We start from the raw sequence: 27,631 nt of genomic DNA on the forward strand, positions 1-27,631 counted from the left end.
TTATTCTACTATTTCTTTGCAACTCATGTATTATTTGCAAGTAAAAAAAAACTACAACTTGCAAATAAATGTTATCCAAGAATGAATAAAATATATGGCTCATTGAGCTTTCTTCTATTTACTTGTGTTCATATTTTTACTTATATTAAGTTAGGAATATACCTAAAATATACTAAGAATATACTTATAATATATAGTATACATATAACTTAAGTATATAACCTAAGTAGATTGATATATATATAAGTATATTCTTACTATATTTTAGGTATATGTAGTATAACTTAAGCATATAACTTAATATATATATATATATATATATATATATATATATATATATATATATATATATATATATATATATATATATATATATATGTATGTATGTATGTATGTATGTATATACAAATTTATAAACTTAGAAAAAAATTAAGTTATAAATAACTTAAGTTATAATATATAAGTCATAAGTATATATATATATATATATATATATATATATATATATATATATATATACTTATAACTTATAACTATATATAAGTTATATAGTATACATATAACTTAAACACACACACACACACGTATACGCTGTATTGCTGACTTGCTGTTAACCTGTTAGTCAGTAAATATATAAACTTTACTTATCAACTTATATAACATATGTAAATATACCTACAATATACTAATATATATATATATATATATACTATACAAAAAACAAAAAAGAAGAAGTTTTGGACGTGTTTGAACCGGACCGGTTCCGGTTTCGGGTTTTTAACCGGTGGCCGGTTCCAGTTTTTTAATCTGAAACCGGCCGGTTTGTTAATCGGTTACCGGTCCGGTCCAGTTCAAACCGGTTAACAGGCTTCGCTAGAAGAAGATTTGGGTTTTGCGCTTGGCACCGAATGGAGCTCCAATCCGTGGGTAATTTTGAAATACTCATTAAAAGTTGAGGATAAATTTGAAATACTATTTTTTTTTATAAGTATTTTGAAATACTAATTAAAAGTTGAGGGGTAATTTGAAACTTTTTTCTTAAAAAGTTTGTATGTATAGTCTGCCTATTTTACCATGGAGCTCCGCTAATGATAGAAGCAAATACGAGATGATTTTTTAACGAAAAGGATATGAATGGGCTAAAAGTGTAAGTAGAGCATAATTGAGTAATCTCGGATAGTATTTGGACAAATTAGACCTTTTCTTAATACAATTAAATCACTAAAATGATAATTGCAAGTAACTTCTTATTATCAAAAATTACCATCATATATTGCCGGTCATCGCTACTAATCATCACCAACATTAGCTACCGCGATCATCAACCAAAAGTTGTTATCATAGTACTGATTAGTTAGTATTTTATTTGCTTTCAATAAAGTCAAATTTATACATTTAAATGTTGAGAAAATTAATAATTTTAGTTATCTATGATATTCAGATATGTATTTAAATGTGTCTTAATTTTGATACACATCTAATATTCAAACGTCCCTCCAAACTTTTGATAGATATTTTTTTGGGTGTAAAACATTTTCAACAATATAAGGCAACTAAATATACGGACATTATATTATCAATTAAAATATTTTTTGAAAAATTATTTTCATTATTTCATCCTTAACCAAAAAAACATTAAGTTAAAGATTAAGAATCAAATCTAGTTGTAGGATTTGCGGGGGATAATCATTTTGATATATGCTATTTAAGTTATACCTAAAAACATTCTAGAATATTCAACTCTTAGCCAGTTCTTCTTCGTGAATTATAAATAGCAAAATCATACATGGTTTACATAAGGGATCTATTCTTGTGCTTCTTTCAAAACTATAAAAATATATGAACTTCAAAAACTTTGTAAATTTGATATATTCTACCACAGTGAGAGCTTAACTTTCAATTGAGAAGAATCGTTTGATTTATGAAATGAAAAAAGTGATAATATAGGAACTAGAGGGATCATTTGATTCGGTACGAAGTTACGTTTTGCAGTCTCCAACTTCATTTTTTTTTTAATTGAAAGTTTTCAAACTTCAGACATACACGTTTGCTGAAAGGGACTTCCAAGCCTAAATTCAAACCTAAACATCTCAAGCTCGACAGTACTAATTGGGTCTGAAGTTTGGCCTTAGATTCTCCAATTCCATATCCGCATGTATGAAGTTCTAAACTTAGACCTAGGGGTGGGCGTTCGGTTTTTCGGTTCGGTTTTATCAAACTTCGGTTTGGCTATTTCGGGTTCGGTTTTTTGAAGGTGGACACCGAACACCAAACCAAACTAGTTCGGTTTGGTTCTTTCAGTTTCGGTTTTTTAAAGTTCGGTTCGGTTTGGTTTCGGTTTTTTCAATTCGGTTTTTTTGATATAATATTAGAAGCGATTCCATTGACACTAATTCATATTCTCAAAAGCAATAAAACATAAAACTGATAAATTGAAATTAAAATCAAACAAACAGGATACGCAAGAACAGAAAACTATAATCATGATATAGGATTACTAGGTGTTATATACATACCGTAAGAATAATTAAGAAAACACATAAAGGACATACATTAATCCTAAAGACACATCCCAGTTACCTTTCTTTGTTAAGGATATTTGATTTTCTCAATTGAAGTGGAAATTAGGCATACAAATGCAAAAGAGAACTTATTACAATTGGGGTTTTTTTTGCTTTAAACTTAATGGGCCTGGACTATTTTAATTTTTTTGGGTAATGTATTAAATTTCGGTGCGCGTTCGGTTTTTCGGTTCGGTTTTATCAAACTTCGGTTCGGCTATTTCGGTTTCGGTTTTTTAACGGTGGACACCAAACACCGAACCAAACTAGTTCGGTTCGGTTCGGTTTGTTGAAGTTTTGGTTCGGTTTTTTGGTTTTCGGTATTTATGCCCAGCCCTACTTAGAATCGGATTTTCAACTCCAGTTCCGCATATCTAAAATTGATTTTTAAGCTGCCAAATATTAAATTTTGTTACTATTATTTAAACAATGGCCCTCCATTCGGCTATTTATGCAAACAAACCAAACTTTTAATCTTACATTGGGCCATCATTAAACATGGACAAGCCCAATTAATGAACCCTATACTCCCATTAGAATTAAGACCAAAACTGTTATTTTCAACTGAACAAAAATCCTTTCATTCCCTGACCATCTTTTTTTAGCCCTTTCAAATTTTGCTCGACGCCGTCCCCGGAAAATCAAGAATAGCAAGTTAGTTCAGTTTTGGTGCGCCCCAAGAAGTTGGTTCTAAAAATCAAGAATGGCTAAGCGTGAATTATCTAGTACCTTGAGGAACTTAAAGGTAAAATAAAATAAAAATTAACGTTCAATTTAGTACCTTTACTGAATTTTTAACTGGGTTTTGTGGGTTTGTTCTTACATATGTTTTGCAACTTGTTATGTAGCCCTTTGTAAATTATTGCCTTTATTAAAAGGTTTTTGCTATCAGTACCTTGAGGAACTTGAAGGTTAAAAAAAAAAAAAAAAGGAATGTTCAAGTTGGTGGCTTTACTATGTTAGTAAATTAAATAAAAATTGGAACTTTTTAACTGGGTTTTTAGTATTTTTGGTTCTTACATAATTTTTTCAAATTGTTATCTAGTCCTTTGTAAATTATTGGCTTTATTAAAAGGTTTTTACTGTCAGTACCTTGAGGAACTTGAAGGTAAAAAAGTTAACATTCAGTTTGGTTCCTTTTACTCTGTTTGTAAAATAAATAAGTAAATAAATTAGGATTATTCTTGGCTTTATTGGTTTAATTAGTGACCCCATTTAGTCAAAGATTACAATTTTAAGGGAAACCCAAGAATAATCCTAGATAATTAGCAACCCCATTTAGTAAAAGGTTACAACTTTAAGGGAAAGCCAAGAATAATCCTAGATAATTAGCAACCCCATTTAGTAAAAGGTTACAACTTTAAGGGAAAGCCAAGAATAATCCTAGGTAATTAGCAACCCCGTTTAGTAAAAGGTTACAATTTTAAGGAAACCTTAACTGTGTTATGGTTTTTTTTTTTTTTTTTTTTGTTCTGACATAATTTTCTCAACTTGCGATCTAGCCCTTTGTAAATTATTGGCTTTATTTGGTTTTTGCTAGATAGGAAGGTGAAGTCGAAGATTAGGCTAGAAGGTTATTAGGCAGCCGAATGTTCTCCTTACTAGTAGTATTTAGTTAGTGATCGGGTAGTTTCGTTTCTTCAATGTGTATTACTATATGTTGTTTTTATTTGCTTTGTATCTTGCTATTGTGCTGTCATATTTACTTGATACCATGCTTCAAATTCTATTCTATTCTATTCTATTCTTTTCTTTTCTTTTCTTTTCTTTCGAGCCGAGGGTCTATAGGAAACAATCTCTCTACCCGACATCTATGTACATCTTACCCTCCTCCAGACCCCACCCGTGGGATTACATTGGGTAAGTTGTTGTTATTTAAAAGTTTTTGCTAACTCTCTATATGTGAGTGTTGCAAAGCGCAGCCTGTTCCAAGCCTAAAATTGCGGAAGAGGGTTGTTGTAATTTATTGAAAGCTTTGAAAGAAATCTAAACTTTAATTAATTCTCTGAATATTAGAGCTGAATAGAGGGGGATGGATACTAATCATTCATATAGCTCACACTAAGGGGTCGTTTGGTAGGGTGTATAAGAATAGTACTAATATGGTGTATTAGTAATGCTGGGATTAGTTATGCTAGGATTAATTATGTTGGCATTATTTCTGATGCACTGTTTGGTTTGGTGTACTAAGGGCAGTTCCGTCTTTAACCATGCTTATCCATGTATTAATAACCCTTGTATTGCTAATACCTTAGTTTGCTATGTATAACTAATAAATGTATTGAGGGTGCATAACTAATACCTATCTTAGTTATACATAGGTTGAAAAACACTACCAAACAAGGAATTAATAATACCAAAGCTAATACATGTATTATTTTTTCTAATACCTCCTACTAAATGACCCTTAAGTATATGGGATTGAGGCGTAATTGTTGTTGTATCTAAGGGTTTTTGATGTTTTTGTATTTGCAGTTTATGCAAAGGGCAGCTCTGAGAGAGGAAAAGCCTAAGAAAGAAGAAGAAGAAGAAGAAGTGATACCTGATGGAAACTTCCCATCCTCCAGTGCTCGCAAAAGATGGTATCTTTTTCCTCCAAATTTTCTTGTTTGTTTTTCAATTGATGAGACTTGGCCTAGGATATTAAAAAATTAGTATTATAGTTTGTATAAATTGTACTATGGAAGTATGACCACAATTATACTCCTGGAAGGAACTATTTGCAGTTGGAAATCGTTTGACGAGGAATCATTTTTGGGTTGAACATTGTCGTAGTTTTACCATAATGCCAGATTTAAGATATGAGGAATTTGATAAGATAATGAAGAAGAAAGAGGGCTGGAGAAGAAAAGGAATGTACCTAACTGATGTTATCATTCTCAGTTTAACAAGCTCCTTTAAATGGGATTCCTTGCCTCTTTGTGCATTTAGCCTTAGAATTTTTGTCATATCTTCATCTTGCTCACTTTTCAATATGATAAGATACTTCTTTCCTACATATTTTGGGTATGTCGGGGTTGGTTGATTGTTGGTTAGAGTTATGCCGGTATTAGTAATGCAAGGATTAGTTATGCAGTTTAGTTATGCAGGGTTTAGTTATTCATGTATTACTTATTCCATCTTCTATCCTGCATAAATAATACATAGACTTCCTCATAACTTATACACCTATTAGTTATGCGGGATTGTAAGCTGGTAAGCAAACACCATACTTTGTGTCCTGAATTTTATAAGTAACTACAAAGCTACCAAACATGATACGGAGTATTAGTTATGAATGGTTTAATACATGAATAACTCCCTTCCTAACCAGCAACTAAATTTTATAAGTAACTAAAAAGCTACCAAACATGATACGGAGTATTAGTTATGAATGGTTTAATACATGAATAACTCCCTTCCTAACCAGCAACTAAACAACCTCTAAGAGTATACACCATTTTTTAGTTTGCACCTTTTATTTTGAGACCAATGTTAACCCAGGACTATTGCAATTTAAATTTTCCTTGGACTGAATCTATTTGGATTTAGTTCAGAGCTGCACCAAGTTTAATACCACCGAGACTAGATTTCTCATATCTAGCTAGTGTCAAGTTTGCTGCCCAGATTTAGGCTGTTCCTGAGCACTCACTATCTTTTTAAGGGCGCATAAAGGACTAATTCAGTAAATTTTAAATGGTTAAATATGTTATCAAGTATGTATTTCTTTCTTTCCAGTGATAGCACTAGCATGAAGATGTATTCTTATTTAGGTTGCTCAAATATGATATTTGACATGTTGAGAAAAGCTGACTTCGTATCAGTGTTATCAAAAGCGAAAAGCGCAAAAAAGCTCTAGGGTCAGCTGGGGCTTTAAGCGCAAAGCGCAAATAAAGCGTGTGCTTTAATGAAAAAAAGCGCAATGGTGCAAAATACAAATATATATATGTTTAGTCCAAGATTAATAATAATAAGCATGAATAACAAATATATGGACAAAAAAATTGTAAAAATATTACGATAAAGTGAAATATCAATCATCACCTCCTCAAGAGAGGCTCGTTGGCAAGGAAAGTACGTCTTAGAGCCTTGATGACGACACTAAAGCGCACATAAAGCGAGGCGAAGCGCAATGGTGCAAAATACAAATATATATATGTTTAGTCCAAGATTAATAATAATAAGCATGAATAACAAATATATGGACAAAAAAATTGTAAAAATATTACGATAAAGTGAAATATCAATCATCTAGTGTCACCTCCTCAAGAGAGGCTCGTTGGCAAGGAAAGTACGTCTTAGAGCCTTGATGACGACACTAAAGCGCACATAAAGCGAGGCGAAGCGCTCAACATGTTTTGAGCCTCGCTTCAGCGCGCTTAAAGCGCGCCTTTGATAACACTGCTTCGTCTGCTTCGTATAGCTTTTTCCTGTAGATGGTTGTCAGTATTTTGAACTAAGAAAATTATCTTAAAGTAACTTTTTCTTGCACTAGAGTTTAGATGTTTTATAAGGGCATATTGGACGTTAGCAACTTAAAATTACGTCGGAATGATGAGCCAAGTGCATAAAAGTAATATTTTAGGAATTCCGTATATAATAATCCTTTTTACAAATTTGAAGCTTGATGGAATCTATTTCACTTACTATGTGACACTATGCGTTTTGGTTAAAATTAAATATTCAAAGATACGTGTTTCTTGCATTATTTCCATATTTTTCTTTGTTTTATACAAATACATTTTCCTGAGATTTTTCTTTATTGCCTTTTCACATTCAGTGTTATCGTTATGGAAGGGGATCCCCACCCTGGGGCTATAAAGGGTCGGATGTCTTTTCAAGGTTTTAATCCTTCTATTGATGTGAGTATATGTTTTGCATGACCTAAGATACTTTGTGAAGACTGTTCGGTTCTTCCTATTCTCCTGTGGTTTTGTTATCCTGTCTCACGAAAGACTTGTCTTGGTAGAAATTGAGTGAAGAAGCTTCAAAACCACGTGCGGAAGGTTCTGCTGCTTGTTCTTCGGAGACAACTGAAAAAATGTCTAAAAGGTCAGTTTGATGCTTAAAGTTTTCATTGTAACTTTTTCTATTTTGTGCATTATTGTTATACAGTAGGCATTATGGCCCATTACTTCTGGTATATACCATCTTGACTTTTTCGCATCTGTTTCGTTGATAAGAAAATAGGTTTACTTCCTCCTAGTGTATTGTTTAGCCGAATATGTAGAAAATTCCTTCTTACTGATGGCTTTGGTTCATTAAAGATAGCATAAAGAAATCCGATTACACGTAAAAGGACTAATGCAATTTATAAACAAAATGGTCAATTAAAATAGGGGAAATCGTTTAAGAAATGTAAGGTGCGAAGGTATCTTTTGTCCCAATGATTGCATTGGAGTTTCTTGATTTCTATATATTTTACTCCCTTTGTCCTGTTTTATATGACTACATTTTCCCTTTCTGCCTGTCCCCAAAAGAATGACACATTTTTTATATTTTAGAAATAATTTATCTTTTAACTTGACAAGAGGGAGTTGCTCAGATGGTAAGTACCCTCCACCTCCAACCTGAAGGTTGTGGGTTCGAGTCACTAAGGGAGCAAAAGGGGGTAGGGGTAAAAAACAAAAAAATCTTTTAACTTTTTCACTGCGCCCTTAAGGAGATGATTTATAGCCACACGTATTTATGGCTTGTTTCAAACCACAAGTTTAAAAAGGCTTTCTTTCTTCCTAAATTCCATTGTCAAGTCAAAAATTGTCACATAAAATGGGACGGAGGGAGTATGTTGGATTGGGTGCATTTCAATAACTTGCGAGTCCTATATACGTTGAATGTCTTGTTAGGCATTTCATTTGTCTTTCGAGTCGAGTTATGGAGTCCAATTGTTATTTATATTTTATATATTGTGGAGTCCAATGTTTGTTTATTTTATACTGAACATCTTTGAATGCTAGCTTATTGATTTGCTAAGCCATGGATTGCGGAAATTCCCTCAGATCTGTAACTACTTTCTGTTCATTGCCACAGAGAAAATGGAACATCACAATGTGAGTTGGAGAGCTCTGATTTGGATGACTCGTATGACGATCCTAACGAAGATCTTAAATCTAAGCAAGACGATACATCCTCTGAGGCGCAGTATTCAAACAAGTCACATAAGAGAGTTCTGGATGATCCAGCGTCGTCACCTAGTAGTAGCGGGAGATCCAAAAAGCCACATAGACTTGACTGGAGTGTTCTGAAACCACCAAAGTCGCAAAAGAGAAGGCGGTAAGTGTAACTTAAAGGTGACCTCCAAAGTCGCAAAAGAGAAGGCGGTAAGTGTAACTTAAAGGTGACCTCCAAAGTCGCAAAAGAGAAGGCGGTAAGTGTAACTTGAAGGTGGTTTTGTTTACTTATTTAGAAAATTTCTGTATTTTCAATTTATGTTGGGGATGGTAACACTTATGGATCTATCGTGATCCTGAATTAATTTTATCAGTGAGTCAATTTTGTATCAATTATATTAGCCTTTTTTATTTTTGGCTTGTCACAATTCTTTGCGTCTGCATATGTGATTTTTTCTGCTAGGTTTGTTCTAAAGAAATAGGCACAAATAAATGTATGCATGAGAAAATTTGGGTAATAAGTCTGTTATGAGAAAAATCACAAGTAAATGAAGTATAAAGTTAACGCTACTTGACAATACATCTTTAGTTCTGCACTGAAGCAATCCATGGACCTTTTCCATTTCCTTTTTTAGTAATCGAGAAATCCTCGAGGACTGGTGGTGCAAGGTTCAAAACTCGGTGGATAATAGGGTCGCTCCTCTATCTTTTTCCACTTAAATACGCGGGTCTTGTCTATGTAAGGATTCTAATTCGCGATGTGTGCCAATTCGCCTATCACGTGCTTTTATCACTTCACCAAAGTCTTGGGGCAACCCGTGGAGTTATAATCAACTCATCTTTGTAGTGTTATAGTATTTTTACCGCTTACGACTCTTCTCTACTTCAGATGACATTTCATAGTTGATATTACCACAACTTTTCTTGCCCTTAGTGTTTGTACACAGGAGAACCCTATCAAATATTTCTGATAACTCAGCCTCCGCTGCATAGGTTGCTGCTGACTGCTCGTTCCTCCGTTCGTCTTTATCACAATTCAGTGGATATAGAGGTTGCTCGAAGCTAGATAAGACGATCTGATCCTCGATTCTTGAAGTGTTTGCAGATTCAGGTGTCTTGCTAGATCGATGATCCATAACATTAAAAATCTACATTCAAGACGGAAATGAATGAAAAGAATCAATACACACTAGCCAAGTTAAGGATTATTTAAGTTAATATTACTGCGACAATGGCAACAGAACAAATTTCCCAACTTTAGATTTGTATTACCAACAATATTTTCCCAGTTTTTCAAATGGAGTTCAGAAGAAAACTACTCAACAAGACACACATGAACTAAACAAGCACTGCAATTACCATAGAAAATACGGAAAAGGTCCAAAAATACCCCTAACGTATGAGAAATGGCTCACAAATACCCTTCATTCATCTATTGGTCCAAAAATACCCCTCCATCCACCTATTTGGTCCAAAAATACCCCCAACCTATTTTTTTGGCTCAAGAATACCCCTCAAACTAACACCCTAATTTTGATGGTATTTTTTCAATTTTAAAATGCCACATGGCTTGTTTTGATTGGACACATATATTATTTATTTATTTTATTTTTATTTTTTTGCATTTCGTGAATTAATCAACGAAATTTTTTTTTTTTTTTGCATTTCGTGAATAAAAAAACGAAATAGGAAATTATAATTTTTTTTTTTTTGCATTTCGTGTATTAAAAAACGAAATAGGATAAAAAAAAATTAATTTCGTTCATATAAAAACGAAATTGGAAAAATATATATATATATATATATATATATATATATATATATATATATAATTTTTTTTTTTTGCATTTCGTTGGTATATCTACGAAATAGTAATTTTTTTTTTGTATTTCGTTTATTAAAAAACTAAATATGAAAATATTTTTTTTTGTATTTTTGTATTTCGTTTATATAAAAAAATAGGAAAATAATTTTATTTTCATTTCGTTTATATAAAAACGACATAGGAATACATACATACATACATATATATATATATATATACCAATGAAATAGGATAAATATATATATATATATATACCAATGAAATAGGATAAATATATATATATATATATATATATATATATATATATATATATATTTTGTATTTCATTTATATAAAAACGAAATAGGAAAATAATTATTTTTTTTCGTTTGAGGGATATTCTTGAGCCAAAAAAATAGGTTGGGGGTATTTTTGGACCAAACAGGTGGATGGAGGGGTATTTTTGGACCAATAGATGGATGGAGGGTATTTGTGAGCCATTTCCCATACGTTAGGGGTATTTTTGGACCTTTTCCATAGAAAATATAAAATCCGGAAGAAATGAGTAGTCATTAATTATTTGTTGAAACTTTACTGATTTTTTAATCTGTATCAAAGACGCAGGTTCAATTGATTGTATGCCACTACGCCTCTGAAATCAACTTCGAAAGATAGCTCATGAGGTGAGCATTGCTCAAAAGTATATAAGGAGATAAAAATTCATTAATTTAACTTCGAAAGTTAGCTCATGAGGCGAGCATTGCTCAAAATTATATAAGAAGATAACAATTCATTCTATCAATCAACGTGAGGCACTCTTACCAGTCCATACACACGTTCTGAGCTAACATCTAGAGTATGGATAATATAACATGGATCGACGTTAAGTAAATAATGGGGATGAGTCTATCTTTAATACCATGTTTCGGAATAGACTTTTGAGTCTAATTCAATCCTATAAACTAGCTTATTCGAAGTCTATCCCATTAGAATCTCCACTGATTGTTTAGGGTCCCATATTGGGTTCGATTGAACCTATATTTTTTGTTTATTTATTAGAAACCTGCTTTTTTAACTTGAGAATGAAGTATTGATCCATTATCATGGAACATTACATATTTAAAATTCCAAAAGTGACATAAGCAATGACTAGAGATTGACAGAGATAGGGAGTGCTTTTGGCTTCAACCAGTTTAGGCTTAGACAGTATTGTTAAATTTGAACTAGTGAAGGTAGACAGTTCACTTAAATTTCAAGAATTTTGAAATTGATTGGTTCATTGGAGGATGGTGTAGTGAAAATAAGAAGTGTAAAATTTAACATTAATTATGACCAGGTCAAGTGTCCTGAATGTTCACTCCTACGTAAATTTTAAACATTGTTTCAAATTATTATATGCTATTATCAACCTGGGTAAATTAATATTTGCTTGGATAACTTTTTTTGATCCGTTTCAAGTTTCAACATGCAACCAATCTGACAAATTAATAACTAGCTAAGTTTATAAGATAATATATTGATATGAAAAGAGATATTTTGGCCCAACTTGATACATAAACTAATAATCTTTTTTATACAAAAAAACTCTTATATGTTAAATGCATACATAACCAGGAGAGGTTTGTAATTTTTTTTTTTCTTCAGAAGACATTTTATATATTAACTAGTCATTACAAAACGTACTTTGCTCCTCGTGCCAAACTTAAAAGGTTATTAACATGATAGTCACACACAAATGAAGGCGGGAAACTAAAACGCAGCACATTAGTAGTCTTAATACTATTACAATGATATTTAAACAAATTATCAGCGACAATGTTAGACTTCTCTGGAAATGTGTTGTACATGTGACCCTCCAAGATCATCAAGCAATACATTAACAAGGTTGTGTGAGTATTTATCATTTACTAGCATAAAGCAAGCTATTCGGGATTCAGATTCAATCTGCAAAGAAATTATGTTTATTCCTAAGCCAATTGCAATTCATGTATCATAGCAAGAAGTTCTGCTTGGATAATAATAGTAGAGGTAAGATGTTTGGAGAAACAAAGTACCAACTACCAAGGTACATGTATATATGATTTCTAAGAACACCCCCGTACCTCATTTTCCAGTAATATTATCGTAAGCACCATCAATAATATTAAAGGAATTAAGCTTGTGTGATGATATGTTTGATAGAGACTAAGGTAGAAGTACTGTTAAAAACATTTTTATGTCTATTAATCCAGGTGTTCTATAAAAGAATCGAGAAAAGAAATGAAGCTTCATATGACATTGTAAATATTTCAACTTTTAGGTTGGGGATAACTGTAGATTTGATATCTGAAAAAGGATTAGTAGCTTTAAATTGCGATTAAGGTATATCAATACAAATAACAGAAGGATAATATGAGTGAATAAATTAATTATGGTGGACCTGGTTTTTCATCTATAGTTTTTGTTCTTCATGCAAAATCAGTATTCTTTCTTCCCATGCTAACCTCTTGGATGACGAACTATTGTGCATTATTTGAGAAAAATTATAGTAAAACCGCATGGTATATTCTTATTGCTAGATAAATTACCTCTACGAGTTCTGAAGAACATGTCTAAGCAGTAAATTAACACAAATTAAGTGATTAATTATATTGATGACACTTGCATTTAGTTTGGGATCAGATAAGCCTGAAATGACCTTTGAGGTGTTGAATAGCTACATAACTAGCTAGTGGAGTAACTAGTAATAGTAGTCCTGTCGTTAATGCAATTGAACTTAAAAAGATAATTATGTACCACTAACTAATCTAAATTGAAGTGGTCCTGTTTCTTCATACTTATTTTAAAAGTTTCATTTCTTTATGCAAGTGCAAGGTATGAAAATTTCAGAAGAAATATCTACGTATCGAGGGATTCAGTAAAAATTTTTGTGATTAAAAAAATTTAATTCGAGGAATATGGTGCCAATTGGCCAAGAGTGCAAAGTTCCCTCGTGAAAATCACCCCTTTAAATTTCCTTACCATCCTCCCCTTCTAAGTCCAAACTTAGAAGCCCGATTTACTTCCCTAGACTTATACCTCTACTTTTGTTATTAACAGTGGCAAAATTAAGATTTTTATTAAGGTGATTAAAAAATATAAACAAGTAAACACATGAATAAGTCAAGAGGGTTCAACATCTATTATATAAATGTGAAAAATAATTTTAACCATGTATATACAGTGTATTTTTTTCGACGACTTGCCCCTTAGTGGCTCCACCCCTTTAACAAAAGAACTTAGTCCTATTTTTGTTTATTTTGTTACTCAGTAGTACTATATACTTGATATTCCTCAAACAAAAAAACAAACGAATGTGGTGATTTTCTAAAAAAAAGAAAAAAAAATCTTTGTGTCACAAATTCATGATCACTTTAAAATTCTGGCTCGCTTTCTTTTAACAAAGTATGATGTAAAGAAAGCTCTTGCATTTCCATGCTATGATGCCTTAGGGCTAAATGCTATATTCTTATGAACTTGGGTGAATATATATGCCATTCATTGATCCCAAAAAAACAAATGTAATGTAATTAACTACTGCAAGTCAATTTTTAATGGCTTAATAGACTGTTAAAATTATTACTACATATTATCATTTTTAACTCTATATACGCACAGCGCATGCATGTGATCACGAAGATAAATTGAAAAAGATATGGATAAATGTGTTTCTTTTTCAGCTATAAAAGGATGAACTCACTGTTAAATGACTATTTTTTTCCCACTTCTTATGTATTCAGTAGCTAGCAAATTTGTGATGAATGGATAACTAAGAAAATATTAGAAAAAATAGAAGGAAAAGATAAAGAAGAGGTGGAGTACATGCTTGACATATATACGAACAATAAGGTGTATACTAAATTCAAGGAATCATTTTTATTGTGGACAAAAATTATAGGTTTGAAGATAGATGTCTCTTTCAGTCCTAATTTATGACAGAAAATGACATCCTAATTCCTATCTCCATTCCTTCCTGTCTTTCGAATATCCTTCTCCTTTACATTGTGCTCCATTATTATACTTTTCAATTTAACTATTTAGAGTGTGTTTGGTATGAAAGAATTAAATGCGTCCACATAAAATATTTTTCTATAATTTTTTTAGAAGAATTAGTAGTGTTCTTACTATATATACACATAGGCAAACACGCTGCGGGTGGGGTGGGGAGTTGGAGTCAGAGACGGATCCAGGTATTGAAGTTTGTGGGTTCCTACAGTGACCTCAAGTTAATATATATAAAATAATAATTGAAATTAAAGTTCAAAATAGGTAATGTACAAAAATTACGTACTGAATGTTTAAATATTTTGACTTATCAAACATGGAAAAGTTCAAAAATATTTTTTTAAAAAAATATTTTTCTTCCATACCAAACATACCCTTACTTCCCACTTGTTTTCTCCCAAATTCATTTACTACTATGTCATCCATTTTTCAAGAATTAACTTGATCATTTTTAAAAGATAAAAAACGTTCGTGATTCGAAAATAAACTTATAAGAGATCTATACTGCAGAAAAATATAATAATATAAGAAAGTTCATCTTTTAATATTAAGAGCCTGTTTGGATTGACTTATAAGTTGCTTATAAGCTGTTTTCAGTTTTTTTGAGTGTTTGGCTGACCAGTTTAAAACTATTTTATGCTTAAAATAAGCTCAAAAAAATAATTGGGCCCGTTTGACTTAGCTTATCTAAAGCAGCTTATAAGCTGAAAACAACTTATAGGCCAAAAAAAATAAGTTGGGCTACCCCAATTTTTTTTTTTTTTTTTTTGGCTTATAAGCTATTTCCCAATTTTTTTTTTTTTTTTTGCTTATAAGCTATTTCCAGCTTATAAGGTGCTTTTTTTAAGCCCATCCAAACAGGCTCTAACACTTTAGTCAACGTCCACTACTAAAGCAAAGATATAGACAAGAATACTTTTTATGAAAGTTATGTTTAAGGCTTTTGGTTTTTGGTCATCTTCAAAAGGCTCTTAAAGGTGAAACATTTTCCATTAAAAGGGAAAAAGAATGGACAATTTTTAATGTGATAATTAATACTCCTCCGTACAGTAGTCATTTTCGGTAAAAAGAAAAAGTGAAACGTATAGAATCTTGCTTTGTTGAAAGGAATTTCTTAATTATTCTTGTTTCCGAAAAGTGTATACTTAACGTTAAATAACTGGTGTTAATAAGATATGAACTTACCAAAAATTTTAAAAACTAACATATTGATCTCTATCATATTTTTATAAGAAAAAACAAAATAAACATAGGTGTTTACACGGAAATTCCACGTGGATCAATATGACCGAATAATGAGATAATATGTAAAATTAAGCAAGATTATTATAAAGAAAGTTAAAGGAATTTAAAGCAATAGCCTGAGCCTTGAAGAAGCTTTTGAGCTAGAGTCTCCGGGCAAGCGAATAATCAGATCTTTGCTTAGTTGAACAAAAGCAATTAGAAACTAAGAGCAAAATAAGATCAAGGTAATTTTTGTATATAATTTCAGATGATTCTTACAATGAGATGAGCACGTCTATTTATATTAGAGCTATGGGGTGCATGTTCCACAAATCATGCCCTCTTCATTACCAATATTAATGTCAAAGGTAATAAAGGGATTTAATGCTACGACAATGAATGGCAATGAAGGGCAATAATGCACATTTAAGACCGGAGGAAGACTTGGGGTTTCTTGTAGCGGTTGCACATTGGATGACATTTGACCGGTGAGTTGGCATGCTTCTCCGAACCTTTTGTAGTTTCTGTCTCCGGTAGCGGCTGCCAGGTTACTCCTCCGGAGAGTCATTATGCTTTCCCGGAGCCCCTCGCTTGCTGACTCAAAGCTAACACGTCACCATTTCCACGTATCAAAGGGGTATTGTATGAACTTACTTTATCAAAATTTAAATCACTTTTGGTGTTTAGATCGGCTTGATCATTTTTGTAAATAAAACTTCGAAGCGGTTTTAATATTTTATTGGAAAACAAAATTCAAACAATTTCAAAAAATATGTTAAATAACAAATTGTAAATTCTTTCATATGATGGTATCAAAATTTTTGAAACGAATATTCTTGTTTTTGGATATGAAAGCACTGGGCCAATCAATCACAGCGTATAAGTTGAAGGGCCTACTTTCCAAATATTGGCATCTATTTTGACGTTATTCTAATTTCTGTGATCCATAAAGTATATTCCATAAGAAACTTAAACAATTTTTCTCAAAACTCCAACAATTGATTGTTTCACTTCAAAGAAAATATTCTCATTGGCACATGTGAACAAGTTCTTAAAAAGAGCTCGAGCTTTCTATTTAAGGGTGATATTTATGCGGAGGAAATAGTCTTCTATGGCTTTTTACGATCTATGTTAGTTTGTATGTACCTTAACGGCTCAATTACTTTATAAAATATCTATTACCTTCCCCCATACGAGTAACTTGCCATCAAAGCCTATTTAAATGTAAACATAATCTAACATTTTTTTGTCTCTATTAGAATTTGAATGTTGTCTCCATGCGTTTCAAAAGGAGTTAGAACTTGACTTTAGATTCAACACAATATAAGAGTAGCTTTTCATACGCCAAAGTTTAACTCTATACATTAACTATGCAAAAAAGAAAGAAAAAGAAAAAAGAATTACACAATCGAATCACTTAAATTTATTAGTATAAGTTAAAGTTCATTCTTAATGTAAAAACTCTTTGCATCCTCAGTATACATGACTTAAATTTTTTCTTCTTTCCAGAGGGAGGCAGAGGCAGATAACAATAGACATCCTTGGCCATTACTTATAGCAGTATAATTGCACCTCAGAAACAGTAGTATTAAAAATAAACAAAATAAACCAAAAGAAAAATCATCTGGCTGAAACCCAAAAAAAAAAAAAAAAAAAAAAGGTAGTCTTGAATAGAAATTCTCTTTTTTGATGCAAAAAGAATTGGAGAATCACTACAACACACAAGTTTCTACAATCAAATAGGCCTCTCTACATAACAACTATATCTGCCTTTTTTCTCTTCCTACTGCACAAAGTAAACAATAAACTACAACACCCTATTGTTGCCATAAAAAGAATTTCTTGTCCAAAAACCAAGAATTTAAGCTGATTACAAAGCCTTGATACAAAAATTTGTGTTAGTAAGCACTTTATTTTCAAACATGTACAAGTGCCAACCCCAACTCTCCCTTCTATGCAGGAAACAGATCCCACTGCAGGAAGCTAAATGTAAAGTGAACTAATTTACTTCCCCTGAGTTATAATCTTTACACTTAAAAATATTTATTATTAACAAAACAAAAAAAATCCCCAAAACCCCATCTACTTACTTATCTTCCTCCAGTAACTGCAGCTAGTTTATTCTTTACAACCTTCTTAAAGCAAAAGACGCGTCTCGGATTGATGTTTCATCTGTTGCCTAGCTTGTTGTTGGGACCAATAAGCATGAGCAATTAGGACCCGGTCAAGGAGTTCTTGAGGCACGGGCTCACCTCTCCTTTGTTGAGGAGATATTCTCGCTGTGTGCACCAGTGTTTTCCATTTGTCCTGAAGAAACGTGAAAACGACCTACAGTCAGACCTCTCTATAACAGTCATCCTCTGTAACAACATTTCACTCTCTATAACATTTCACTATAACAATCATTTTTCCTGTGGAACCGATCTTTTATATTCTTATATATTATACTATATGCTCTCTATTCGCTATAGCAGCCAAAAATATCGGAACAAACGATGTTGTCATAGAAAGGTTTGACTGCAACGGACATACTTGATTTTCAAAACAAAAATTACACGTTTACTCGAGCCTGTTTGATTGAGCCCGAGCACAAGCGTTGGCCGAGCAGAGCCGAGTGGTGCTGAGCTGATCGCAACCAAGCTCAATCGAGCCCCGACTCTTTCTGAAACTACTCAAGCTGGGTGCCTCAAGCCGGTTGGCTCTTCGCCCAGGCCTAATCAAGAGAATAACTGATAACTTCATTTCCTTTCTATATTCCAGCTTATCCATAGAATATCTTTTCAATTATTGTTGGAGATAGATAAAACACAACACAAAATTGAGATACAATATAACAAATACGGTAATAATTTCATATTTAGCTACAGAGACCGCCTTATCATTAGCAACAAATGGGAACTTCACAGTAAGACTCCTCTAGAATTCACAATTGAATGGTGAACGATTAACTACCTAATTGAGGAAAGACGCCTAAAGTTGGAGCTGGTGAGAGAAGCAACATATTAAGAGTCTAGTGCCCTTAATCCAAGTAGGCAAAGCAACAATTGGAGGGTGAGTGTCGAAATGCAAGAGATTTAACGCAGTTTGTACCTTTAAATCGACATAAGTTCTGTGTTTGGCATTATCAAAAGCTCGCATTTTGACATCACGCCACCTGTATAATAACAAAGCCATCATATAAAGGGGATAAAGGAACTTTGAGTTCCTCATTTGCATACAACTATTGAATGAAAGATACAAATTTAAGTGAATATCGCTGAGGTTTTAGCCAAAATTGTCCCTTATCTATAGGAGTAAGTCATTTTGGTCCTTCAAATATAACCTTGAGCATATTTAGTCCCTTAAATTTGCTAAAGTGGAGCACCTTTGGTCCAACTAACAAAATAGACTAAAAACTGACAGTGTCTACCAAAAACCGACCAAAAGAAAACTGATCGACTTTTGGACCAACCAAAAAACCGACCGACTCGATTGGTTTTATCCCAGTTTTTTTTTTATTTTTTTATTAATAAAACCAACCGAGCTCAGATATATGGTTTTGTTAAATATACCTTCCAGTTCCAAGCTTCTCAACAGCGTGAACAAGTGCTTCCACTTCAGAAACAGAAAAAGGTCTGCGGATCCGACGCTGCGCGGTTTCAGATCGCTTGGGCTTTCGCATTGGAACTACAGCCAAGGCTTCTGCATCCATTGCAGCAACTGGAACCAATGCTTTTGAATTTGCAGCATTTTTCTCCCCCAGTGAGGCATCAGGAGGGGATGGAGCTGAATCGTGATCGCTTTCGATGAAGCTACTAAAATTTGTTCCTGGATGATCCGAGAAGGCATTATATGTCCCCTGTTGTATGCCATTACGAATAATAGTAGGAGCAGGCGAGCACCTGCCAAGAGATATGTGGAAAACTCATCAAAAAGCAACAGCAGATAGAGAAAAAAAGGGGACAAGAGACTAATAGTCTATTTGGCCAAGCTTTCAAAATCTGCTTATTTTGAAAAGTGCTTTTTGTCCGAAATGTTTTTGAAAAAAGTACTACCTTTAGAGATTAGCAGTTTATGTTTTGGCCAACACTTTGATATTTTGTCAATATTAGAGCAATACTTAGTGCTTGACCAATGCTTCAAACTTCTGAAAAACAGCTTCCATTACTACTCAAAAACACTTATTTTTCTCTAAAAGCTTGGCCAAACACCTCAACTTTCTAAAATAAGCACGTTTGGCATCCCAAAAGCTTGGCCAAACGGGCTATAACAGGGTTAAAGAGAATAGCAATATTTCAAGTGCCCCGAGTTGAAAGAAAACGGAGACTTTAACTACATAATAACGACAAGCATACATTTACAAGAATTAATTCATCAATAAACTAAAGCAGCACCAGCTCCATTGACTAACTAGAGCTAGTCGAATGCCAAAATTAAGCTAGTGAAACTTAAGATTACACCATAACTAATGCCAATCAGAGATCGTTGAGCATATGAAATACTCCCTCCCTCCCAGTTTATGTGACACACTTTCCTTTTTAGTCAGTCAACTTTCCATTTTACCCTTAATAAGATGATTTACGGTCACACAAATATCTATGGCTTGTTTTAGACCACAAGTTTTAAAAGTCTTCCTTTCATTCTTGAACTGCATGCCAAGTCAAACACCTTCACATAAATTAGGACGGAAGGAGTACCTTGTTAGTGGTTGAGGTGTCTCACAAGGAGGTACACAAGAGCGACCTTCTGGACCTAGAGGTGCGGAAGCTCGAGAAGGGTTAGGCTCCAGGGTAAAACCAAGAGCATCAAGTTTGTCATCATGTGAAATTCCAGCCTGAAATAAGGTCTTGTTGTCATCTCTAACCTTCTTACCCTGAAAAACTACACCAATGCGGAGCCCACCGCCAAGTATTGCCGTCACTGCTTCCATTACCGTCCTCTGCAGTATATTAGAAGCACAAAGAGTGAGTTTCAAAGTTTGAATGTAGAAAAGAAACAAGAATGCTGCAGCACTAATGAAAATAGAACCTTATTTAGGTGAACAGATTATGTAGTATTTAAAAGTAACACTTTTACATGCCTTTAGAGAACCGACAGTTGCATTTTCTGGAATCTCAACAAAAAGCTCAGGAACTCTGAAAGACTTGATCTTGAGCTTCACTGAGGAAAAACAACTTTGTATCATCAGAAACTCAATAGAAAAGAATCATTGATTAGTCCAAAAGAAGGTGTTCTCACCATGGGAGTCATTAGACCTGAAGGGTGCACGAGCTCCTTTGGTAATTGATGTCCCAGCTGCTGCACGGGCTGTCAAATTACATAAGTAGGGGGAAGGATAAGTACCAATTAGAAACGGGAGTGCATACACACCAACATGGGCAAGTTATGACTGTGATTATTAACATGCATGTAAGAACCCGGCCATGAGAATTATTCACTAATTTTTCGCTTTATTTCCAATCAATGTTTGGTTACAAGATTTCCAAATCCAACTTGGAGTTGAATTCCAAATTTCAAATTTGGAAAAGTGCTCCAAACCCTGTTGTCCAACTCCATCTTCATAAATTTCAAATAAAGTGTTTTATTCTCTCCTTTGCAAAAAGTATAACCAAACACAACTTCATAAAATCCAAATAGAGTGAAAAATACTTGAAATCTATGGCCAAACGCCTACTTATACTGTAAGCAGGATTTTAGAAGAGAACAACAAACCTCCTGAAGATGCTAGACTATAACCAGATGTATCTCTATTTAATTCTTTTGCCGGAGAACTACATATTCCATCACTACTCCCTCCATCGGAATTGGACAACGAGTTACAATAATAGAGCTTCCTTTTCTTGAAAGGAAAATCCCTCTGAGACCTTTCGGTCGTGTGGCCATTTTTCCTGTTCTGGTACACATGCCTTGTTTCACTATCTGGAGATAGAAGCTTGTTAATTTCAAATCCAGCAAGTTAAAACTGAAGGTCAGAACTAAAATAAGCAATTAAAAAACACTCACCAACATTGACACGTGGTGCTGGCCTGAAGGCCTTATTTGGGGTGCTAGGTTGAGTGGACCCGCAAGATTTTTCGTCATCATCTCTGTTAGCTAACTGTACATCATTATACCGGATCACCGGAAAGGACCCAGAAGGATCAGGGTCCCTTGAAAGAGATAATTTTACAGTACTGTCCGAAGCAACAAGCATTGAACGTTTCCTATCCCAAAGATCAGAAAAAGCCCTCTTATTGGTTGAAATCTTTGCATCATTTAACGGATTGATTTTCATTTGTTTTTCACTTTCAGCGCCTAATGTACAACTAGAAAAATCTGCCTCCTGCTCTACCTTACTAGAACAGTTTCTGTTTTCGATTTTGCTTTCACCATTTATGAATTGTTCCAACTTCTCCGAGCAATCGGAACTTGTAATTACAGATGCTGGTCTGGATAACGTATCTGTCGATTTGCTTAAACAATGATTTACCACAGGAGCTTCTGCGACAATCTGAGAAATAAAGAAACCTTTATTTTCTTTTAAAGATGTATCTTCATCTTCCTTAACGGTCTCTGTAGTATCTTTCACAACTGCACACCGATCTTTCCCGCTAGAATTTGAAGTGCTTTCTCCTTCCAGCAGTAACGTCCCGGCTACAGTAGTCAACAAGTCAAAAGCACACATTTCATTGCTATCGGATTTCTTCTTAATATTTCCCCTTCCCTAGAAAGATTGACAATGAAATAAGATTAGAATGAGTACCGCAAGCCATAAACTTTAAGGCAAAATAATGGGATAATTACATTTTTAGACCGCTCAAAAGAATAATAGCCAACAAATGTATACTTTTTGTATTATATTAAGTATAAATATATATAATATACATAGTGTATACACAATATATAGACATAATATAGATAATCAGTGTATAGATTTAGTTAATTTTGGCTAGCGTGCGTGGTTAATTTTGGCCGACGGGCCAAAAATGGAAAAAAAAAAAAAACCTAAATTAATTGCGCATGAAAAGTGAAGTTACCCTAGCTGATCTGGTAGCTCGAGGAATAGGAGGCACCTGATAGCCATTAAATCCATAATCTAACCTCACCATAACTCAGAAACCATAGGAGTAAGCATTCAAAAAACACAAAAAACCAGCAGTCTTTGATCAACTTTACAGTATAAAAACATCATATCTATACATCCCTCCAGCCAAGCAGGGCCAAGTACGCGAAATAATCTAAAAAAGAAACCTGCAAGATCTCAAATCATGAATCAAGATATTGAGGTAAAAGTATTGGAAGTTAAGCACAAAAGATAAGAAAATCACGGAACAGAAAAGGCAATAAAACAGAATGCCCAGAGTTCCATTAATTCCAGTGTAAGAGAAAAATCTTAGAAGAATGCAGAACTTTAAGCCGAATTCTACTTACGTAATGGTTATAGAAAGGATTAATCTTAAATTTGTAAACATAACTTCAACTGCCGCAATATCCTCAAAATTACAGGTAATTTGGAGTGAAAGCATAAAATTTTAACTATCCAGTCCAACAACATGCAAAGAAAGTCTGATCTTAATTTCATAATTAAAAGAAGCTATTCCCTCCAATTAATAATTAATAATTTCCAGAATATGGCAAGATCTCAATCATTTAAAAGCTTTCAACGCATTAAATACACAAAGGAAAAGCAAGTTCCAAAAATGCACTTTAAGGTATCACATTTTCAGAAACCATAAGAATCAACAGTCAATTGGATCAGAAATATAAGAATGACAAGAAAGATTTTCACTCATGTTTTGACTCAAAGAAAAAAAAAAAGGCGCTAGCGTACTTCCAACATGACATGTTTGATGAAAAGAAAGAAGCCTGTTGCTTTTTTCCTCAAAAGTTAAAAAAAAAAAAAAAAAAAAAAAAGTGATTTCCTCATGAGTGTAAAGTAAATTATGCAACTCTAAAGGAGAATCCATGAATCCCAACTCCCCAAAACCCCGAATCAAGATTGGAAGGAAAATTAAGATAAAAGAACTTACAAAGATGATACTAAAAAAGAAAACAAATTAGATCAACTAAACCAAATCTACCAAATTCAAGAACACCCTTGGGAAAGATCAATAGATCTAATCTAAGACACCCTAATTTTCACAGAAGAAAAAGAAGAAACTTTTTGTGACCAAATTCTGAAAACAACTTAGAAAAGTAGGAAAAGCTTTGAGGTTGAATAATTCTTGAAATGTTTTGTTGGTATCAAATTATGAACAAAGATTGGAACTTTATGCAAACTGTGCACAGTAAAAAGAAAGAAATGAATCACATCACCTAAAAGCAACCAAATTTTCTTCAAAACCCCATGAAAATCTCTTCTTAAAGAACTTAATAGCAAACTTTCAACAGTTTGTTCTACTTTGTCAGAATTTTCTCCTCAATCCAACCAAGTACCAAACAAAGATAGAAACTTTGTTCAAATCATGCATATAAAAAAAGAAAGAAATGAATCACATCACCTTAAAGCAACCAAATTTTCCTCAAACTTCCTCTAATTTTTCAGGATTTTCTCCCAACCAAACAAGTTTATGAACCAAAGATTGAAACTTTATCAAATTTTTTGCAATCAAAGAAGAAAAAAAAATGGATCATTGTCACCATCACATCACATTAAAGCAACCAAATTTTCATCATAATTCCCTTCAAAACCATGAAATAACAGAATCTCAAAGAAAAATTTCTAAATTTATCTACATTTTCATGCATTTTTTTTTCCACCAACCAAACAGGGTGTTGAACTATTGAACAAAGATTGGAACTTTATGCAAAATACAAGAAAGCAATATGTCACATCACCTTAAAACAACCAAATTTGCATCAAAATTCACCAAACAAATCCCCTCAATTTCCCATGTAATACATATTCTTACAACATTTAACTGCAAAAAAAAAAAAAAAATTGATGCAAACAAAAATGGCAGGATAATTCAACAGCAAAACACACACAAAAAATAAATAAATCAAGATTCACCAAAATCAAACTCCTTAATTTCCCATGTAATACATATTCTTACAATATTTAAATGCAATCTTTTTTTTTTAAAAAAATCAAGTATTTCAATGATCACCCATATTCTATAGACATACTTAGTAACCAAATTTCATCAAAATTCACCAAAATGAAAATCCTTAATTTCCCATGTAACACATATTCTTAACAATATTTAAATGCAAAAAAAAAAAAAAAAATGATACAAATGAAAATGGCAGGATAATTCAACAGCCAAAAAAATAAAAATAAAAAAAATATGGATTTTACTCACGTACTTAGTAAAAAAATATTGTGAAATGCAATTTGTTTTTTTTTTTTGGGCTCAAAAACCCTTTGAAAACCATCCAAACATTGCCTTAAACCCCAGTTTTTTATACACTTAACATAGGTGACCGGTAATATCGGTAAATACCGGTGGATTAACTGGTAATAACAGGTCACTGGTAAAAAAACTACCAAAAGACCGGTTCTTTGCTAAATGGTGGGCCCATATGTAACTTGATGTCGACACGTGGAAGGGCAAACGGATCGGTTGGTTTTGGTTGGTTTACACATGATTAAGTAAAATGTTGGGTCAGGGAATTTTCTTTTTAAGTTTTATTTTTTTGTGTCTTTTAAATTGTCCCTTCAAGTACAATCCGACAAAATTGGAAGAGATTAAAAAAAAAAAAAAAAAGGTCTTCATTTTTTCTCGTATTAGTTTTCGGGTTATTTTTTGAATTTATATTTGAAAAAATTCAAGTAAAATACCGCCATTTAATTTACAAAATATGTATATATAAATAATGTACATCCAAAGTGTATACTTCAGTCATGTTTAATAAACTAAATGGCTGAAAGGTACATTTAGGTAAGTTTTCTTTATAATTTGCATGTATATTTTAAAATGTTACGGTGGATAATTTATCTTATTTTTTAACCTATTAGTTTTACTAATTATGGAGAATTATATATAATTATCTTCTTTGTGACTATAAACTCTAAAAATTATTTTACATTGTTCTGATATAAAAATTAAACTTCTTATGTATATGGTACCTGACAAATAATGAGCATAAAAGTAGATATTAGTAGTATGAAGGTATCTACAATTTGCGGTGATGAAATTATGATTCAAATTGTGTTTTATATTACTAATGATTATTTTCTTGAAAACGCTCATTATTTTATAGAAAATCGAAGTTAAAGATCAAATGTTTTAAAATTTCTTTAAATCTACTTAAATTTTGATGGATAAAATTATCTAATATCAATGCTAATATCGATAATAGTCAAAAGTTATTATCCTCAATTCAAATTGTGATCTATGCATGTTTTGATGGGATTAATTTGGACAAAAATTAAACAAATCTTATGAGGATAATCAACATCAAGTCAATTCTGTAACCAATTATTTCTATGAATTCCCCCCGATAATATAGACTTCAGCGATTACAAATAAGTGGTGACGGTTTGCATCATATGCCACGTAGGAATTTAGTATAATCCTACGTGTCATAGTTTTATTCCTTTATTGGGTACTTTTTGTTCCACCATTATCTGCCTCATAATAATTTTTGTCCTTTAAAAACAAGTAACGTTGATAAGTTTTAGTGACAAACGGAGAACCGTAGATAAACTCGGAAAGCTTACAAAACTTAAACGTTGACAACGTGACGGTTACAACGTCAAATTACATGTCTGTTTGTTGTCGTGTAGTGAAATTTTGGAATCGACACGTTGATAAAAAAAAAAAAAAAGACAATTCATAAAATTAAATTCTTACTGCAGGCAAAGGTCGTTAAAAGGAGAGACAAAAATGCTGGTTAATAATTAGGACGGGGGCAGTTTATGTTTGGGTGAATAATTAAGCATTTTTTTTTCGCGGATTGTCCTTCTTTTCGGGTCGTCTTTAATTTTTGTCCCTCAAATGGGTGGTCTTTAATTTTTTTCCCTTCGCCTAGTTTTCTGAGGTTTTAGGTTCAAATCTCAGCTCAGTAAAAAAAATAAAAAATTGCAAGATAAAGATTTGGATTTGTAAGATAGAATTTTACCTTTAAAACTCTACCTTAAGGCAAAATTCTGCCTTAAGGTAGAGTTTCGGTCAAAACTCTACCTTAAGGTAGAGTTTGAAATTCTGCCCGTAGGCCTAACTTTGCTACAAAACTTTGCCTTGTGATTTTTTTTTTTTGACTGAGTCGGGGTCTGAACTCCAAACCTCATGGTATTAGGTGAAGGATAAAAATTAAAGACCACCAATTTGAGGGGTAAAAATTGAAGACCACCCCAAAATAAGGGCATTTCTGGGAATTGCCCATAATTAATTATGCTACTCTCTCCGTTCACTTTTACTTGTCTATTATTTCAAATATAAATTTTCACTTTTACTTGTCCACTTCGCATATCAAGAGAAAAATAATTTATTTTTCGTGTTTTACCCTGTAACATTAATTACTCATTCCAAATCATTTTCTAAATTCATTAAGACTATACACCAATTAATATGAATATTATAATAAATTATGCACTTCATTTATTATTTCTTAAGAGGTGGGCAAAGTCTATAGTAGACAAGTAAAAGTGAACGGAGGGAGTAGGGTATACCGGATAATATGTAAAGGAAGTAAGCTATCACTAATAATATGGCAGTTATTATTTTTATCAAAGTTCAGTCGCCCTCTTTATCTATGCATCTGACCTAAATTTCAGATACTGACAGTGTAATAATTTCTTACATGATCAAGTAACTTATAATATTAAGATCAAATAAGTATTATTAATTGATAGTCTAGTAAAAATCAAATATAATAAGTAGTCTGTTATCACAGGTTAAACTATACGCTGATATATAGCATTAAAATCTATATATCTTCAATTCATGCAATTACTTAAACCCTTTAGGTTTCGTTTGGCATGATTTGAATAATTAACTTAAATATAAATTTTTTTACAAGTTAAT

General features: G+C 32.7%; 2 protein-coding genes across 6 annotated transcripts; one reads left to right on the forward strand and one right to left on the reverse strand.

The window, feature by feature from the left end:
• Positions 1–3,111: 3,111 nt before the first annotated feature.
• On the forward strand, positions 3,112–9,078 carry LOC132605857 (uncharacterized). Of its 4 annotated transcripts, none has more exons than XR_009569478.1 (6): positions 3,112–3,306; positions 5,037–5,143; positions 7,321–7,402; positions 7,510–7,592; positions 8,571–8,877; positions 8,925–9,078. XR_009569478.1 is itself a non-coding variant. In XM_060319117.1 (6 exons), the coding sequence occupies exons 1-5, from the start codon at positions 3,265–3,267 to the stop codon at positions 8,815–8,817; spliced, it is 561 nt and encodes a 186-aa protein (XP_060175100.1). In that variant the 5' UTR covers positions 3,112–3,264; the 3' UTR covers positions 8,818–8,830; positions 8,878–9,078. The 4 variants fall into 4 exon arrangements, 3 of the variants coding, with proteins under 3 accessions (XP_060175100.1, XP_060175101.1, XP_060175098.1); XM_060319117.1 differs by having other exon boundaries at positions 8,571–8,830; positions 8,878–9,078; XM_060319118.1 differs by having other exon boundaries at positions 8,571–8,830.
• An 8,263-nt stretch (positions 9,079–17,341) lies between these two features.
• LOC132605858 (telomere repeat-binding protein 5-like) lies at positions 17,342–24,469 on the reverse strand. 2 transcript variants are annotated; one of them, XM_060319120.1, is made up of 9 exons: positions 22,697–24,469; positions 21,684–22,383; positions 21,393–21,599; positions 20,919–20,978; positions 20,761–20,840; positions 20,378–20,619; positions 19,253–19,582; positions 18,792–18,855; positions 17,342–18,008 (listed from the first exon to the last, which is right to left on the reverse strand). In XM_060319120.1, exons 1-9 carry the CDS (start codon positions 22,766–22,768, stop codon positions 17,838–17,840), a joined length of 1,926 nt encoding a protein of 641 aa, XP_060175103.1. In that variant the 5' UTR covers positions 22,769–24,469; the 3' UTR covers positions 17,342–17,837. The 2 variants fall into 2 exon arrangements, with proteins under 2 accessions (XP_060175103.1, XP_060175102.1); XM_060319119.1 differs by having other exon boundaries at positions 20,919–20,987; positions 22,697–24,468.
• Positions 24,470–27,631: the final 3,162 nt, after the last annotated feature.

This window comes from Lycium barbarum, chromosome 8, assembly GCF_019175385.1.
Source record: "Lycium barbarum isolate Lr01 chromosome 8, ASM1917538v2, whole genome shotgun sequence".
Lineage (NCBI taxonomy): Eukaryota > Viridiplantae > Streptophyta > Magnoliopsida > Solanales > Solanaceae > Lycium > Lycium barbarum.